The sequence below is a fragment of the Cyprinodon tularosa genome, unplaced genomic scaffold (genome assembly GCF_016077235.1).
Source record: "Cyprinodon tularosa strain WSP-4 unplaced genomic scaffold, ASM1607723v1 ctg1276, whole genome shotgun sequence".
Taxonomy (NCBI): domain Eukaryota; kingdom Metazoa; phylum Chordata; class Actinopteri; order Cyprinodontiformes; family Cyprinodontidae; genus Cyprinodon; species Cyprinodon tularosa.
In genome coordinates, this window is record NW_024038088.1 from 67,501 (window position 1) to 81,479 (window position 13,979).

Here is a 13,979-nt window from a genome sequence, read left to right on the forward strand (position 1 = left end):
CAACCAAGCATCCATCCAACCATCCAACCATCAAACCAACCATTCAACCAAGCACCTATCCAACCATCCAACCAACCAACCAACCAAGCACCTATCCAACCAACCAAGCACCCATCCAACCAACCAAGCACCCATCCAACCATTCAACCAACCAACCAACCATCCAACCAACCAACCAAGCACCTATCCAACCAACCAAGCATCCATCCAACCAACCAACCAAGCACCCATCCAACCAACCAAGCACCCATCCAACCAACCAACCAACCAACCAACCAACCAACCAACCAAGCACCTATCCAACCAACCAAGCATCCATCCAACCAACCAACCAACCAACCAAGCACCCATCCAACCAACCAACCAACCAAGCATCCATCCATCCAACCAACCAACCAAGCACCCATCCAACCAACCAACCAACCAAGCATCCATCCAACCAACCAACCAACCAAGCACCCATCCAACCAACCAAGCACCCATCCAACCATTCAACCAACCAACCAACCAACCAACCAACCAACCAAGCACCCATCCAACCAACCAACCAACCAAGCACCCATCCAACCATTCAACCATCCAACCAACCATTCAACCAAGCACCTATCCAACCAACCAACCATCCAACCAACCAACCATCCAACCATCAAACCAACCATTCAACCAAGCACCTATCCAACCAACCAACCAACCAACTAACCAACCAACCAACCAACCAACCAACCAACCATCCAACCAACCAATCACCCATCCAACCATCAAACCAACCATTCAACCAAGCACCTATCCAACCAACCAACCAACCAACCAACCAACCAACCAACCAACCATCCAACCAACCAACCAAGCACCCATCCAACCATTCAACCATCCAACCAACCATTCAACCAAGCACCTATCCAACCAACCAACCAACCAAACAACCAACCAACCAACCAACCAACCAACCATCCAACCATCAAACCAACCATTCAACCAAGCACCTATCCAACCAACCAACCAACCAACCAACCAACCAACCAACCAACCAACCAACCAAACAACCAACCAACCAACCAACCAAACAACCAACCAACCAACCAACCAACCAAGCACCCATCCAACCATTCAACCATCCAACCAACCATTCAACCAAGCACCTATCCAACCAACCAACCAACCAACCAACCAACCAACCAACCAACCAACCAACCAACCAACCAACCAACCAACCAACCAAGCACCTATCCAACCAACCAACCAACCAACCATCCAACCAATCCAACCAACCAACCAACCAACCAACCAACCAACCATCCAACCAACCAACCAACCAACCAACCACTGACGTTAGCTTCTACCCAGGCAGGTATGGAGGTATCAGTTCAGGAATTAAAGCCACCTAAGGTTTGTGTTTGTGCTGCTGTTACGCCATGTTGAAATATCTGATCATCATTTAGCTGCAGGGACGGGGAATTAGAAATAAAAAATAAAATAAAGTAATGGAAGCTTAATCCAGACCAGATTACTGCAGATAATGATGTGGTGTCAGCCGGCTCAGAGCTGAAGCTGTGGTGGGAGTAAAGCATGCCTGATGTGCAGCGCAGGTAAACTAAAGCTGGCCTTTGTTTGCACTGTTAGGTAATTATTTCCCATCTTTTGTGTTTCAGTCAGTGGAGCCGTCCTTTCACTCGTCGCCTTTGTGTTTTTAATCTGAGAGCGGTTCAGCCCCAGTGGACCGGGAGTAAAACATGTGGGCTGAACACACCAGACAAATGAACATTTCCATGGAATATTCAAAGGTTGCTTGTTTGGACGAGTCACGAGCTGAAAGCTGCTATGACTGTGTTCAAACAGGAAATTAATCCCAACGAGTAGAGAAGTGATTATCTAGAGCAAACATGATCAATTATTTAAAGAAAACATGAGCGTGATGTTTACAGAGCAGCCTGGACGCAGCAGCATGAGCTTCAAACATGGCGGACTTCCCCTTCCAGCAGACAAACCGTCCAGCCCCCTCCCACGCTGTCCCGGTCTGGACCATAGACGCAGAAATAAGAGTAGACCCCACATTGACTGTCGCAGCACAGAAACTATGGGCGCCATCTTGGTGAGGTCACCCTGCTACCCTAACCTGCTGCTTTCAGTAGAACAGAAGAAGGATGCTTCAGCACTGTGCATCTTATTTTGGTTTGAATCAACGGAGTGTTGACTTTGTGAAGCCATCAGAGCTTTGGAAGAATTATTTAGTAATGTTTATTCACTAATGTCTATAAGCAATATATTTTTCTCATAGTAGCTTCATCTGGTCTGTTCCTGTTTGGCTGTGACTCCATCCTGGAGAGAAATATCAGCTGTGCTGCTGCCATCAACACCTTTGTTTCTAGATGTTGGAGCTTGGCCTGTTTTCCAGTGTAGTCCTGTTTCTCTGACTGTGACTAACTGGATGTGCTCTCTTCATCCTCTGACATGGGAGCTGGCTCGGAGCTCGTCTGCCTGGCTGTGTGTTTCCTGGACGGGGCCGCCTGTGGAGCTGGTTGACAGTTGCCTTTTGTATCTATGCTTCTTTTTCTATGTCTGCTTCTGTCTCCTTGAACCCCAGTGGGCCTCAGCAGATGGCCGCTCACACTGAGCCTGGTTCTGCTGGAGGTTTCTTCCTGTTCAAAGGGAGTTTTTCCTCTCCACTGTCGCTACAAGCATGCTTAGTGTGAGGGATTGCTGAAGAGTCAATGAGTCGATGCAATCAGCTGGTTTTCCTTAGATAGAAAAGAATCAATCTGACTGGATGATCTGGTTGATCTGGATCTATAAAGTGACCTGAGATGACATGATGTGGATTGGAGCTATAGAAATAAACTGAATAGAAAATGTAATTAAATTATTTGATACAATGAGAAGATTTATTTGACAATGAAGTGAAAGATAACAAACATCTCCATTCTGCATCAAAAATGTACTTCCTGTTTGAACGGAGGGTTTGGTTTCTTCTTGTTCAGCTCCCTCTAGTGGTCTGGAGCGCTTCCGTCTTTTTCGAGCGGGTTTTCTGCCATATTTACTGTGTTTGTATTACTGTTTTTGTTCTTGTTTTTCGCCTGTCAATCATCTAATGCTGTTATTCCAATCATATATTAAGATTACTGAGAAATTTATTCTATATCAAGTTCTTTTATAGACTGATATAAATTTATTGTAGAAAATGTTTGGTTTTGATAAGATGGATTAATGCACAAAAGCTGTTAGAGTCAAAGTATTAGAAAATAAGTCAGAGATAAATGGTCTGAGCGTCTCTCAGCTCTGCTTATGTGGGTGATTTCACAGCCAGACGATCGTCATTATTATTCAGTTAAAACAGGAAATTAGCCAGAAACAAACACAGCAGGGCAGAAACAATTACCTACAGCTTTACTCCAAGATAAGACGGCCGCTGAGTCTTCATTTAAATACGTAACCAACGGAGACCAGAACCACGAGGTCATGACCCCTGCTAATCATTAGGACGGAGTGAGCATGAAGAACGACCACACAGGCACGACACGCCTAACTCTGCAGCGTTCGGATCAAAGTATTTTACTTTGATAGTCACCAGTATGGAGTTAAATTTGTTCCATTAGTGTTGCAAGCGAATAAAAAAGGTTTATTTATAGATATTTGAAAAGCAAAAAATGCAATCTACAAATGAAGCTATGAAAATGTTTTAATCATAAAAAGGTTTTAAGACAAAGTTGTTGTTTTTTTAGACTTTTTACAGATTGTACTTCTACATTTTTCTTTTCATATCTATTTTAAAAAATATTTTATATTTTCTTTTTTCTGTTCTTTAGTTAGATTTTTACAAACTACATTCCTTTCCAGAATGGGGGCGGGCTTTCCTCTGGAGAGAGAGCAAAGACGTATTTCTATTGGTCTGCGAGCGAGCGTTTGGATCAGGCTGGAAACCAAGAGAATCTGTGGATCCGTCAAATGCAGAAGGAAAATAAAGTAGAGAAAGTTTCCGAAAAATAGAAATTTGAAAAGAAATGTAGAAAATGTGAAAAATTTGTAGAACTAATATAGCTTCAATAATCAACATGTGAAAATATAAAATCTGTCATTTTAAAATATAAAATGTAAAAATATTAAATCTGTTCGGAGAAAACAGCTAAATAAGCAAAGTTTCATTTCTTGATTTCATTTTTATTATGTTTTAATTTACAAGATGTTTTTTGGATAATGGATATAATGATGGAGCAAAATTCACTCCATACAGCAGCATTTAAAGAAGCTGCAGGTGGAACAGAGAAAAGCTGCGTCCTGTAACGAGCTTCCTGCGCTCTGAGCAGGTGTGTTTACACAGCAGAGGCTTTAATGAGCCGAACACAACAGAGAGAATCAGATTAGTAATGAAATCATCAGACTGTCAACTTTCACCATATTTACTCATCACACCGTAGAAAGCAAAGCATAATTACGGTGGAGTCATTAGAGCAAACATGCTGCCCTCATCAGCTGATGATCTCAACCTGTCTGTGATTGGCTCTTTTATTCAACAGGTCACCGCGGTTACAGGTAACCCTGCGATCACCGGACCTGTGAGCAGGAAATGAGGCAGTAACCATGGTAACAACGTAGAAAACTTCAAGCGTCTGTGATCAGAGACGGCCTGAATACAGAGCCTTCCAGGCGTCTGAGCTTTGATTCTCAGCCTTTTTCAGGAAGGGGAGGGGCTTATAACCTTCACCTGACTGTCTGCTGCTGGGCGCGTCACCTGGAGGACAGGTTTGGGTTTAATGTGTTTGTGAGGTCCGGCTCAGATCAAAGGATGCAGGTTTTTAATACTGATACACAGAATTTACCACCAAACCACGACGTCCGCTGCAGATTTCCTCTGATTACACGATAAAAATGAATAATTGACGCCAAATGTTACACGGGTCTCAATGTCATGAGAAAATAAACTTTTATAAACAGATGCATCCAAACATGAGCCATAGAAAGCAGACAGATGGAGCATCAGGTGATCTGAAGGAGGAATGATAGAATCGGCCGATACCGAAATAAACGGTCCGTCTTTATAAGGTCAGACTTTCAGTGGAGGAGCAAAGAAAACATCTCATCACTGAGAGACTCAAAGAATGAAGCCTGACTGTGTGAATCAGCTCATAATAAAACCTCTACTCAGCAGAGAGCCAGCGGATCGATAACACGGTGAAACGCCGCTCTGATGGACAGCCTTTTTTTTCCCGCCTGTGAACCAAAAGACCTCGCAGAGGAACGTGAGGCTCTCTCTAAGGGTGAGAGGAAGGGTGTAGGCGCCACCAGAAGGTACTTCATTTTACTGAGACGTTGGTAATCTAGAGTGGGATCCCCCCCCAGTTATCCAGGTCGGCACCAGAGGAATGGTGTGCATATTGGAAACCAGTAAATTACCTGTAGATAATGGGAAAGGTTTTGCAGTTCTATGGTAGAAAAACAAAAGGCAAGGTTCCAGGGAAATGTCAACTGCCCAAGGAGACATTTTTGATCTAATGTTGCAATAGAAAAATGTTAAAGATAAGATAAACAAAGTTGAAGTTAGAGGCTAAAAAAGAAGGTAAGATAAGAAACTTGCAGATTTAAAGAAAAAAAACAGTTTAAAATGATGGATGAGAGGAGAGTTCAAAGAAACTCTGAGCTCCAGAGAGAAAAGGGTTAAAATAAGAAGTCAAAAAGGCAGAGTTTAAACCTGATACTAAACATATTTATACTTTATTATACATTAAACTTACACTATACTAAGTTATAATAATGAAGTTTAATTTCAACGGTGCTTTTAAAGAAACAAAACTCTAAATTTTTACAGGAAATTAATAAATTATAGCTAAAAATAAAAAAAAACGACAAAATTATTACAAAAAAAGTAAGTAGGGCATAAAATAAGGTGAAATTAAAAGTTTAAAACTGAAAAAACCTGTAAAATGGAGGAATTAACCTAAAGTTAAATTACTAAAAAAACTAAATTAAATTGTGAAAAGTATGTTGATGAGGAAAGTTTGTGACGAATGAAGTGGGGCGACTGATGAGACGACATTCCTTTCCTGAAAAGGCTTCTTTTTTTATATGGTAAAGATAAACAACTTTATTTATTTATTGTTTATTATTATTCATTAGAAACATTGAAACTCTTCCTTAAACTAATCATTGTTTTTTACTTCCTGCCCTTCAAACATGGACTCCCTGATCGGAGGAGTTCATCTACTTCTAGACAAAAGCTGAACAGATTCTCTGTCAGCAACACAGACCCAGGCTGAGTCACGTGCACGTGCACGTGACTCAGCGTGAGTCACGTGCACGCGCACGCCGACTGGGAATTTATTTATTTTATGGAATATTTACTGACAATTTATCGACAGCAGTTTTTGTTTATTTGATTCTGAATGAAAGGCTTTCCTTAGAGTTGATCCATTCTGCTGCAGCTAAACAGGAGTTTTTATTCTAACGGCATTTAACAGAAAATTAACTAAACCAATTCAAATTTAAGGATATAAAATAACTTCTCAAAAAGTTACATATAAATTAAAGATACTTAATTTTTTCTCTATTGAACAGTTTGAAGTTACGTTACAACCAGTTTGTTTGCAGCTCATCATGTCTTCATGTTACACACCACCTCCCTCCATCATCATCATCATCATCATCACTCCTCCCTCCCTCCCTCCCTCCAGCCAATCAGAAGGAGCAGAATGGGATTTAATATCAACTTAGAAATGAAACATTCAGAAGTTTCCTGTTTAGCTTCAACGTCTTCGTTTCCATTTTATAGCGTAAACATGCTGAACTTCTTTGTTTGTGAATGAAAATTTAAATGTAGAAAAATGAACAGATCTGTTAAGAGAATAAAAACTCAAAGATGTTTGAGGCGTAACTGAATGGAACCTACCGGACCGTGAAGTCGTAGGAGCAGGAGGCCAGCAGCGTCTGACTGAACGGAGAAAACTGGGGAGGAAACAATCCGGGTTACAACCGCATCATCTATTCATCATCTATTCATTCATCATCCATCCATCATTCATTCATTCATCATCCATTCATTCATCATCCACCCATCATTCATTCATCATTCATCCATCATTCATTCATTCATTCATTCATCCATCCATCATTCATTCATTCATTCATCCATCCATCATTCATTCATTCATCATCCACCCATCATTCATTCATTCATCATCCATTCATCATCCATCCATCATTCATTCATTCATCATCCACCCATCATTCATTCATTCATCATCCATTCATCATTCATCCATCATTCATTCATTCATTCATCCATCCATCATTCATTCATTCATCATCCACCCATCATTCATTAATTCATCATCCACCCATCATCTATTCATTCATCATCCACCCATCATCTATTCATTCATCATCCATTCATCATCCATCCATCATTCATTCATTCATCATCCACCCATCATTCATTCATTCATCATCCACGCATCATTCATTCATTCATCATTCATTCATTCATCATCCACCCATCATTCATTCATCATCCACCCATCATTCATTCATTCATCATCCATTCATCATTCATCCATCATTCATTCATTCATTCATCCATCCATCATTCATTCATTCATCATCCACCCATCATTCATTAATTCATCATCCACCCATCATCTATTCATTCATCATCCACCCATCATCTATTCATTCATCATCCATTCATCATCCATCCATCATTCATTCATTCATTCATCATCCACCCATCATTCATTCATTCATCATCCATTCATCATTCATCCATCATTCATCCATCCATCATTCATTCATTCATCATCCACCCATCATTCATTAATTCATCATCCACCCATCATCTATTCATTCATCATCCATTCATCATTCATTCATTCATCATCCATTCATCATTCATCCATCATTCATTCATTCATTCATCCATCCATCATTCATTCATTCATCATCCACCCATCATTCATTAATTCATCATCCACCCATCATCTATTCATTCATCATCCATTCATCATCCATCCATCATTCATTCATCATCCACCCATCATTCATTCATTCATCATCCATCCATCATTCATTCATTCATCATCCACCCATCATTCATTCATTCATCATCCATTCATCATTCATCCATCATTCATTCATTCATTCATCCATCCATCATTCATTAATTCATCATCCACCCATCATCTATTCATTCATCATCCACCCATCATCTATTCATTCATCATCCATTCATCATCCATCCATCATTCATTCATTCATCATCCACCCATCATTCATTCATTCATCATCCACGCATCATTCATTCATTCATCATTCATTCATCCATCCATCATTCATTCATTCATCATCCACCCATCATTCATTAATTCATCATCCATCCATCATCTATTCATTCATCATCCACCCATCATCTATTCATTCATCATCCATTCATCATCCATCCATCATTCATTCATTCATCATCCACCCATCATTCATTCATTCATCATCCACGCATCATTCATTCATTCATCATTCATTCATTCATCATCCACCCATCATTCATTCATCATCCACCCATCATTCATTCATTCATCATCCATTCATCATTCATCCATCATTCATTCATTCATTCATCCATCCATCATTCATTCATTCATCATCCACGCATCATTCATTCATTCATCCATTCCTCATCAGATTCCTTAGAAACGGTCAGTTTCTCTCAGGTATATTAAGCTCCTGGCGGTGTGGGCGGAGTCTCTGGTCTGTTCAGTGATTTTCAGACACAGAGAATCATCTCAGCAAACTAAGCAGTGAATTTGTTCTTCCTCCTCTCTGCTTCTGGCAGGTTCAGCTTCCTCATCAGCAGGTGGCACTGATCACAGACTGATGGACGATGTTTAGGGTGAAATCTATGTAGAAATTCATCCTCCTTCCTCCCAGCCGCCTCCAGGTCACCAAAGGTTACAGACAGAACCGTAAAATCAGAACCAACAGTCTTAGAACTGGATCCTGAACTTATTTTGGTTTTAGCAGAGGATGAAGCTCTGAGGGTGAGGGTGTAACCTGGGAGGTCAAAGGTTAGCAGAACCACCTCAGGACTAGAACTAAGAGGCTGTTTGGGTCTGGAACCTGCTGGTTGTTCCAGATCAGGGCGGCTCAGAGACACAGAGGAAGGACGGGGTTAACAGGACGGTGGCGACGTTCGGCTCTGGTTAGACTGGGCGGTCTTTACTGGGGGGCCTCAGAGAGCTTTGGTCTCAAAAGAGAGGCACAGCCAAGCCTGCAGCTGCCTCCCAGAACCTTCCAGAACCCAGAGACTTGGCTGGATCCAGTTTCCTGCTTAGATGGAGGTTCTGCTCCTCTGGTTCCTCCTCCAGCGAAGCCATGAGCCAATCAGCAGACAGATGGAGGAGGGCAGCAGGTTCTTTAGAGATGTTCCACCATGAAGCGGAGGAACTGGAGCCGACCAGCTCCTGATTGGAGGAGGGGTGACGATCCGGGCTGGTAATGCAGTCACCAGTTCCCCCCCCCTCCCTGCTGGACCAGCAGCAGGACACTGATCCCTTCACGCCGTCTAACGGCGGTGATGAGTCGTCTCCATCGATCGGCGATGCCTGCCTCCCTTCAGGGCGACCCAGCTGAAGCAGCGCTTCTATTCCCCTCTGAGCATCAAGCGGTCAGTCAGCCGCTGCCATGCAGATAATTGGATTCTAGATTCTGCAGTGAACACAGAGCATTTACCCCCCCCACCGTGTGTTCCTATTAGGTCCATTAAAATGGCGGTTTGATGCCGTCAGGACAAACAGAACGTCACTCAGGTCTGATCAGAGAAACAGTTTAGGATCAGACCCTGAACTGCAAAAACTTTACAGCTAGATTAGTTTTTTTTTTATTGAGGAGGAAAGTGAGACACAAAAATATTAACATTTAAAATAAGAACAATTGCATTTTCTCATTTAAGCTGCATATTATCGAATTTTCTAATTTTAAGAGTAAAAATACTCGTTCCATTAATAAATTATTACACTTTCCTGCTTAAAGTAAAGGCAAATACACTTCATTTAAGAAATATTTAGTTATTTCTAGATTGTTTTTGATTTTTCCAGCCATTGGAACCAGTAACACCAGCACAGTCCTCCACCTACCTTGACCCTGCGGACGGCGTAGGTGTGTCCCAGCAGGCGGCTGACGGGTTGTCGGACGTTCCTCAGGTCCCAAACGCACACGCTGCAGTCCACAGAACCGGTGGCCAACAGATTCTGCTCAGATAAATATCCAGAAATACGTCAAAGGTTCAAAGAAAACCATTTCAATCCAATGATTTGATCACTGCTGGACTTTATGGAACGGAAATGTTCGTTTACGGTCTGGAAAGCTGCACTAAAACTAATTTTAGTATCGTTTTAATATCGCTGAATAAAGCTGATCAAGTCTAAAATAAATAAATAAAATAATTTGATGGCAGTAAGTCAGAGAAACGTCCTCCTACTCTTATTCAAAAATAAAATAAATGAAGTTGGTCCAGCTGGATGAAGGAGGGTTGATAGATGCTCACCTGGTCATATTTACACCAATCACAGCTCAGGATCTCCGCTTTGTGAGCAGGGACAGCCAATCGGCACAGGGCGGCCTTAACATCCCAAACTCTGAGCGTCCCGTCTCCTGAAACAAGCGTACAGCAGAAGTTTACCCAGAATGCACTGTGAGAACGCAGCCAAACAGATAGCAGCTGGGTCCTCTGGGAATGGGACAGATCCAGAGAAGATCTGGTCTGGAATGGATGTCAGGGCCGGAACGGGACAGAGGAGAATAGAGCATAGATCACAGCTTCTATAAAGCATGGAAAATAATCAACATAAATGAGGATTAATTAAAGGATACGGATTTAAAAGAGAAAAAGAAAGAAAATAAACAGTTTCTCATAGAGTTATGGCGCCATGCATCTAGATTCAATCAGTCCAACTAGATCACCTGCTCAGATTAAAGGTTCAAAGCTGATTGGATCCGACTTTACTGGATGAGACAGCAAACACTGACTGTTCAGCAATCCCTCACACTGAGCATGCATGCAGCGAGTGTGGAGAGGAAACCTGCAGCAGAACCAGGCTCAGTACGACCTATGCAGACGATCTGGTTTGAAAGTATAAATCTCCACCTTAAGGACAACATCTACCTAAAACACTGAAGGAATTTCCTTTCAACACAGTTGGGGTCAGGAATGAGGAGTGTCTGGGTCAGAACCAGCTGGAGGAAAAAAGGTCAACAATGTCACTAGCAGGACAATAGCAACACTTTTATAAACTACATCCATCACAGAGCAAAGCCTGAAGCCTAAACTCAGATCTAACTGAGCTGCATTTAAGAGTAGAAAGAAAACTGCTTGATTTTCACCCCCCCCCCCTCATTCAGACTCTCAGAAATGCTTCTGGTTTCACAGAGTCCTCCAGCTCCAGTGGATGAGTGGGGGGGCTGCAGTGTTTCCTTTGCAGCAGCAGCTGAAACCATGAAGGGGGGGGGCTAACCGTCTCAGATCAGCGATGATGGAGAAAACTGAGCCTGATCTGCTAATGAAGCACAGAAAGCAGCTCCAACAGTCACACCTTTAACCTGAGAACACATTTTATATCACTGATATACACTATATTGCCAAAAGTATTTGCTCACCCATCCAAATTATTGGAATCAGGTGTTCCAATCACTTCCATGGCCACAGGTGTATAAATTCAAGCACCTAGGCATGAAGACTGTTTTTACAAACATTTGTGAAAGAATGGGTCGCTCTCAGGAGCTCAGTGAATTCCAGCGTGGAACTGTGATAGGATGCCACCTGTGCAACAAATCCAGTCGTGAAATTTCCTCGCTCCTAAATATTCCACAGTCAACTGTCAGCTGTATTATAAGAAAATGGAAGTGTTTGGGAACGACAGCAACTCAGCCACGAAGTGGTAGGCCACGTAAACTGACGGAGCGGGGTCAGCGGATGCTGACGCGCATAGTGCGAAGAGGTCGCCAACTTTCTGCAGAGTCAATCACTACAGACCTCCAAACTTCATGTGGCCTTCAGATTAGCTCAAGAACAGTGCGCAGAGAGCTTCATGGAATGGGTTTCCATGGTCGAGCAGCTGCATCCAAGCCATACATCACCAAGTGCAATGCAAAGCGTCGGATGCGGTGGTGTACAGCACGCCGCCACTGGACTCTAGAGCAGTGGAGACGCGTTCTCTGGAGTGACGAATCGCGCTTCTCCATCTGGCAATCTGATGGACGGGTCTGGGTTTGGCGGTTGCCAGGAGAACGGTACTTGTCTGACTGCATTGTGCCAAGTGTAAAGTTTGGTGGAGGGGGGATTATGGTGTGAGGTTGTTTTTCAGGAGCTGGGCTTGGCCCCTTAGTTCCAGTGAAAGGAACTCTGAATGCTTCAGCATACCAAGACATTTTGGACAATTCCATGCTCCCAACTTTGTGGGAACAGTTTGGAGCTGGCCCCTTCCTCTTCCAACATGACTGTGCACCAGTGCACAAAGCAAGGTCCATAAAGACATGGATGACAGAGTCTGGTGTGGATGAACTTGACTGGCCTGCACAGAGTCCTGACCTCAACCCGATAGAACACCTTTGGGATGAATTAGAGCGGAGACTGAGAGCCAGGCCTTCTCGTCCAACATCAGTGTGCGACCTCACAAATGCGCTTCTGGAAGAATGGTCAAAAATTCCCATAAACACACTCCTAAACCTTGTGGACAGCCTTCCCAGAAGAGTTGAAGCTGTTCTAGCTGCAAAGGGTGGACCGACGTCATATTGAACCCTATGGATTAGGAACGGGATGTCACTTAAGCTCATATGTGAGTCAAGGCAGGTGAGCAAATACTTTTGGCAATATAGTGTATGTAGGTAGACATTTACTACCACCATAACCATTAACCATTACCAGATCATCCCTGACCATTAACCATTACCAGATCATCCCTGACCATTAACCATTACCAGATCATCCCTGACCATAACCATTAACCATTACCAGATCATCCCTGACCATTAACCATTACCAGATCATCCCTGACCATTAACCATTAACCATTACCAGATCATCCCTGACCATTAACCATTACCAGATCATCCCTGACCATAACCATTAACCATTACCAGATCATCCCTGACCATTAACCATTACCAGATCATCCCTGACCATAACCATTAACCATTACCAGATCATCCCTGACCATTAACCATTACCAGATCATCCCTGACCATTAACCATTACCAGATCATCCCTGACCATAACCATTAACCATTACCAGATCATCCCTGACCATTAACCATTACCAGATCATCCCTGACCATAACCATTAACCATTACCAGATCATCCCTGACCATTAACCATTAACCATTACCAGATCATCCCTGACCATAACCATTAACCATTACCAGATCATCCCTGACCATTAACCATTACCAGATCATCCCTGACCATAACCATTAACCATTACCAGATCATCCCTGACCATTAACCATTACCAGATCATCCCTGACCATTAACCATTACCAGATCATCCCTGACCATAACCATTAACCATTACCAGATCATCCCTGACCATTAACCATTACCAGATCATCCCTGACCATAACCATTAACCATTACCAGATCATCCCTGACCATTAACCATTAACCATTACCAGATCATCCCTGACCATTAACCATTACCAGATCATCCCTGACCATAACCATTAACCATTACCAGATCATCCCTGACCATTAACCATTACCAGATCATCCCTGACCATTAACCATTACCAGATCATCCCTGACCATAACCATTAACCATTACCAGATCATCCCTGACCATTAACCATTACCAGATCATCCCTGACCATTAACCATTACCAGATCATCCCTGACCATAACCAAATTTCCCCTTTCCAGTTCATCCCTGAAAACCCTTAACCCTTAACCAAAACTAGGGTCATCCCCTGAAAAAATTTAAAACCCCTTTACTAGAAACACCCTGACCATAAC

General features: G+C 42.5%; 1 protein-coding gene across 1 annotated transcript in view; it reads right to left on the minus strand.

Annotated features, from left to right (window-relative positions):
• pex7 (peroxisomal biogenesis factor 7) overlaps positions 1 to 13,979 on the minus strand; it is a 52,644-nt gene that overhangs the window by 17,321 nt on the left and 21,344 nt on the right. The window contains exons 7-9 of the mRNA XM_038276814.1: positions 10,520 to 10,626; positions 10,110 to 10,223; positions 6,875 to 6,930 (exon numbers count right to left, since the gene is read on the minus strand). Coding sequence (XP_038132742.1) covers positions 6,875 to 6,930; positions 10,110 to 10,223; positions 10,520 to 10,626 — 277 coding nt within the window. The remainder of the gene's footprint in view (positions 1 to 6,874; positions 6,931 to 10,109; positions 10,224 to 10,519; positions 10,627 to 13,979) is intronic.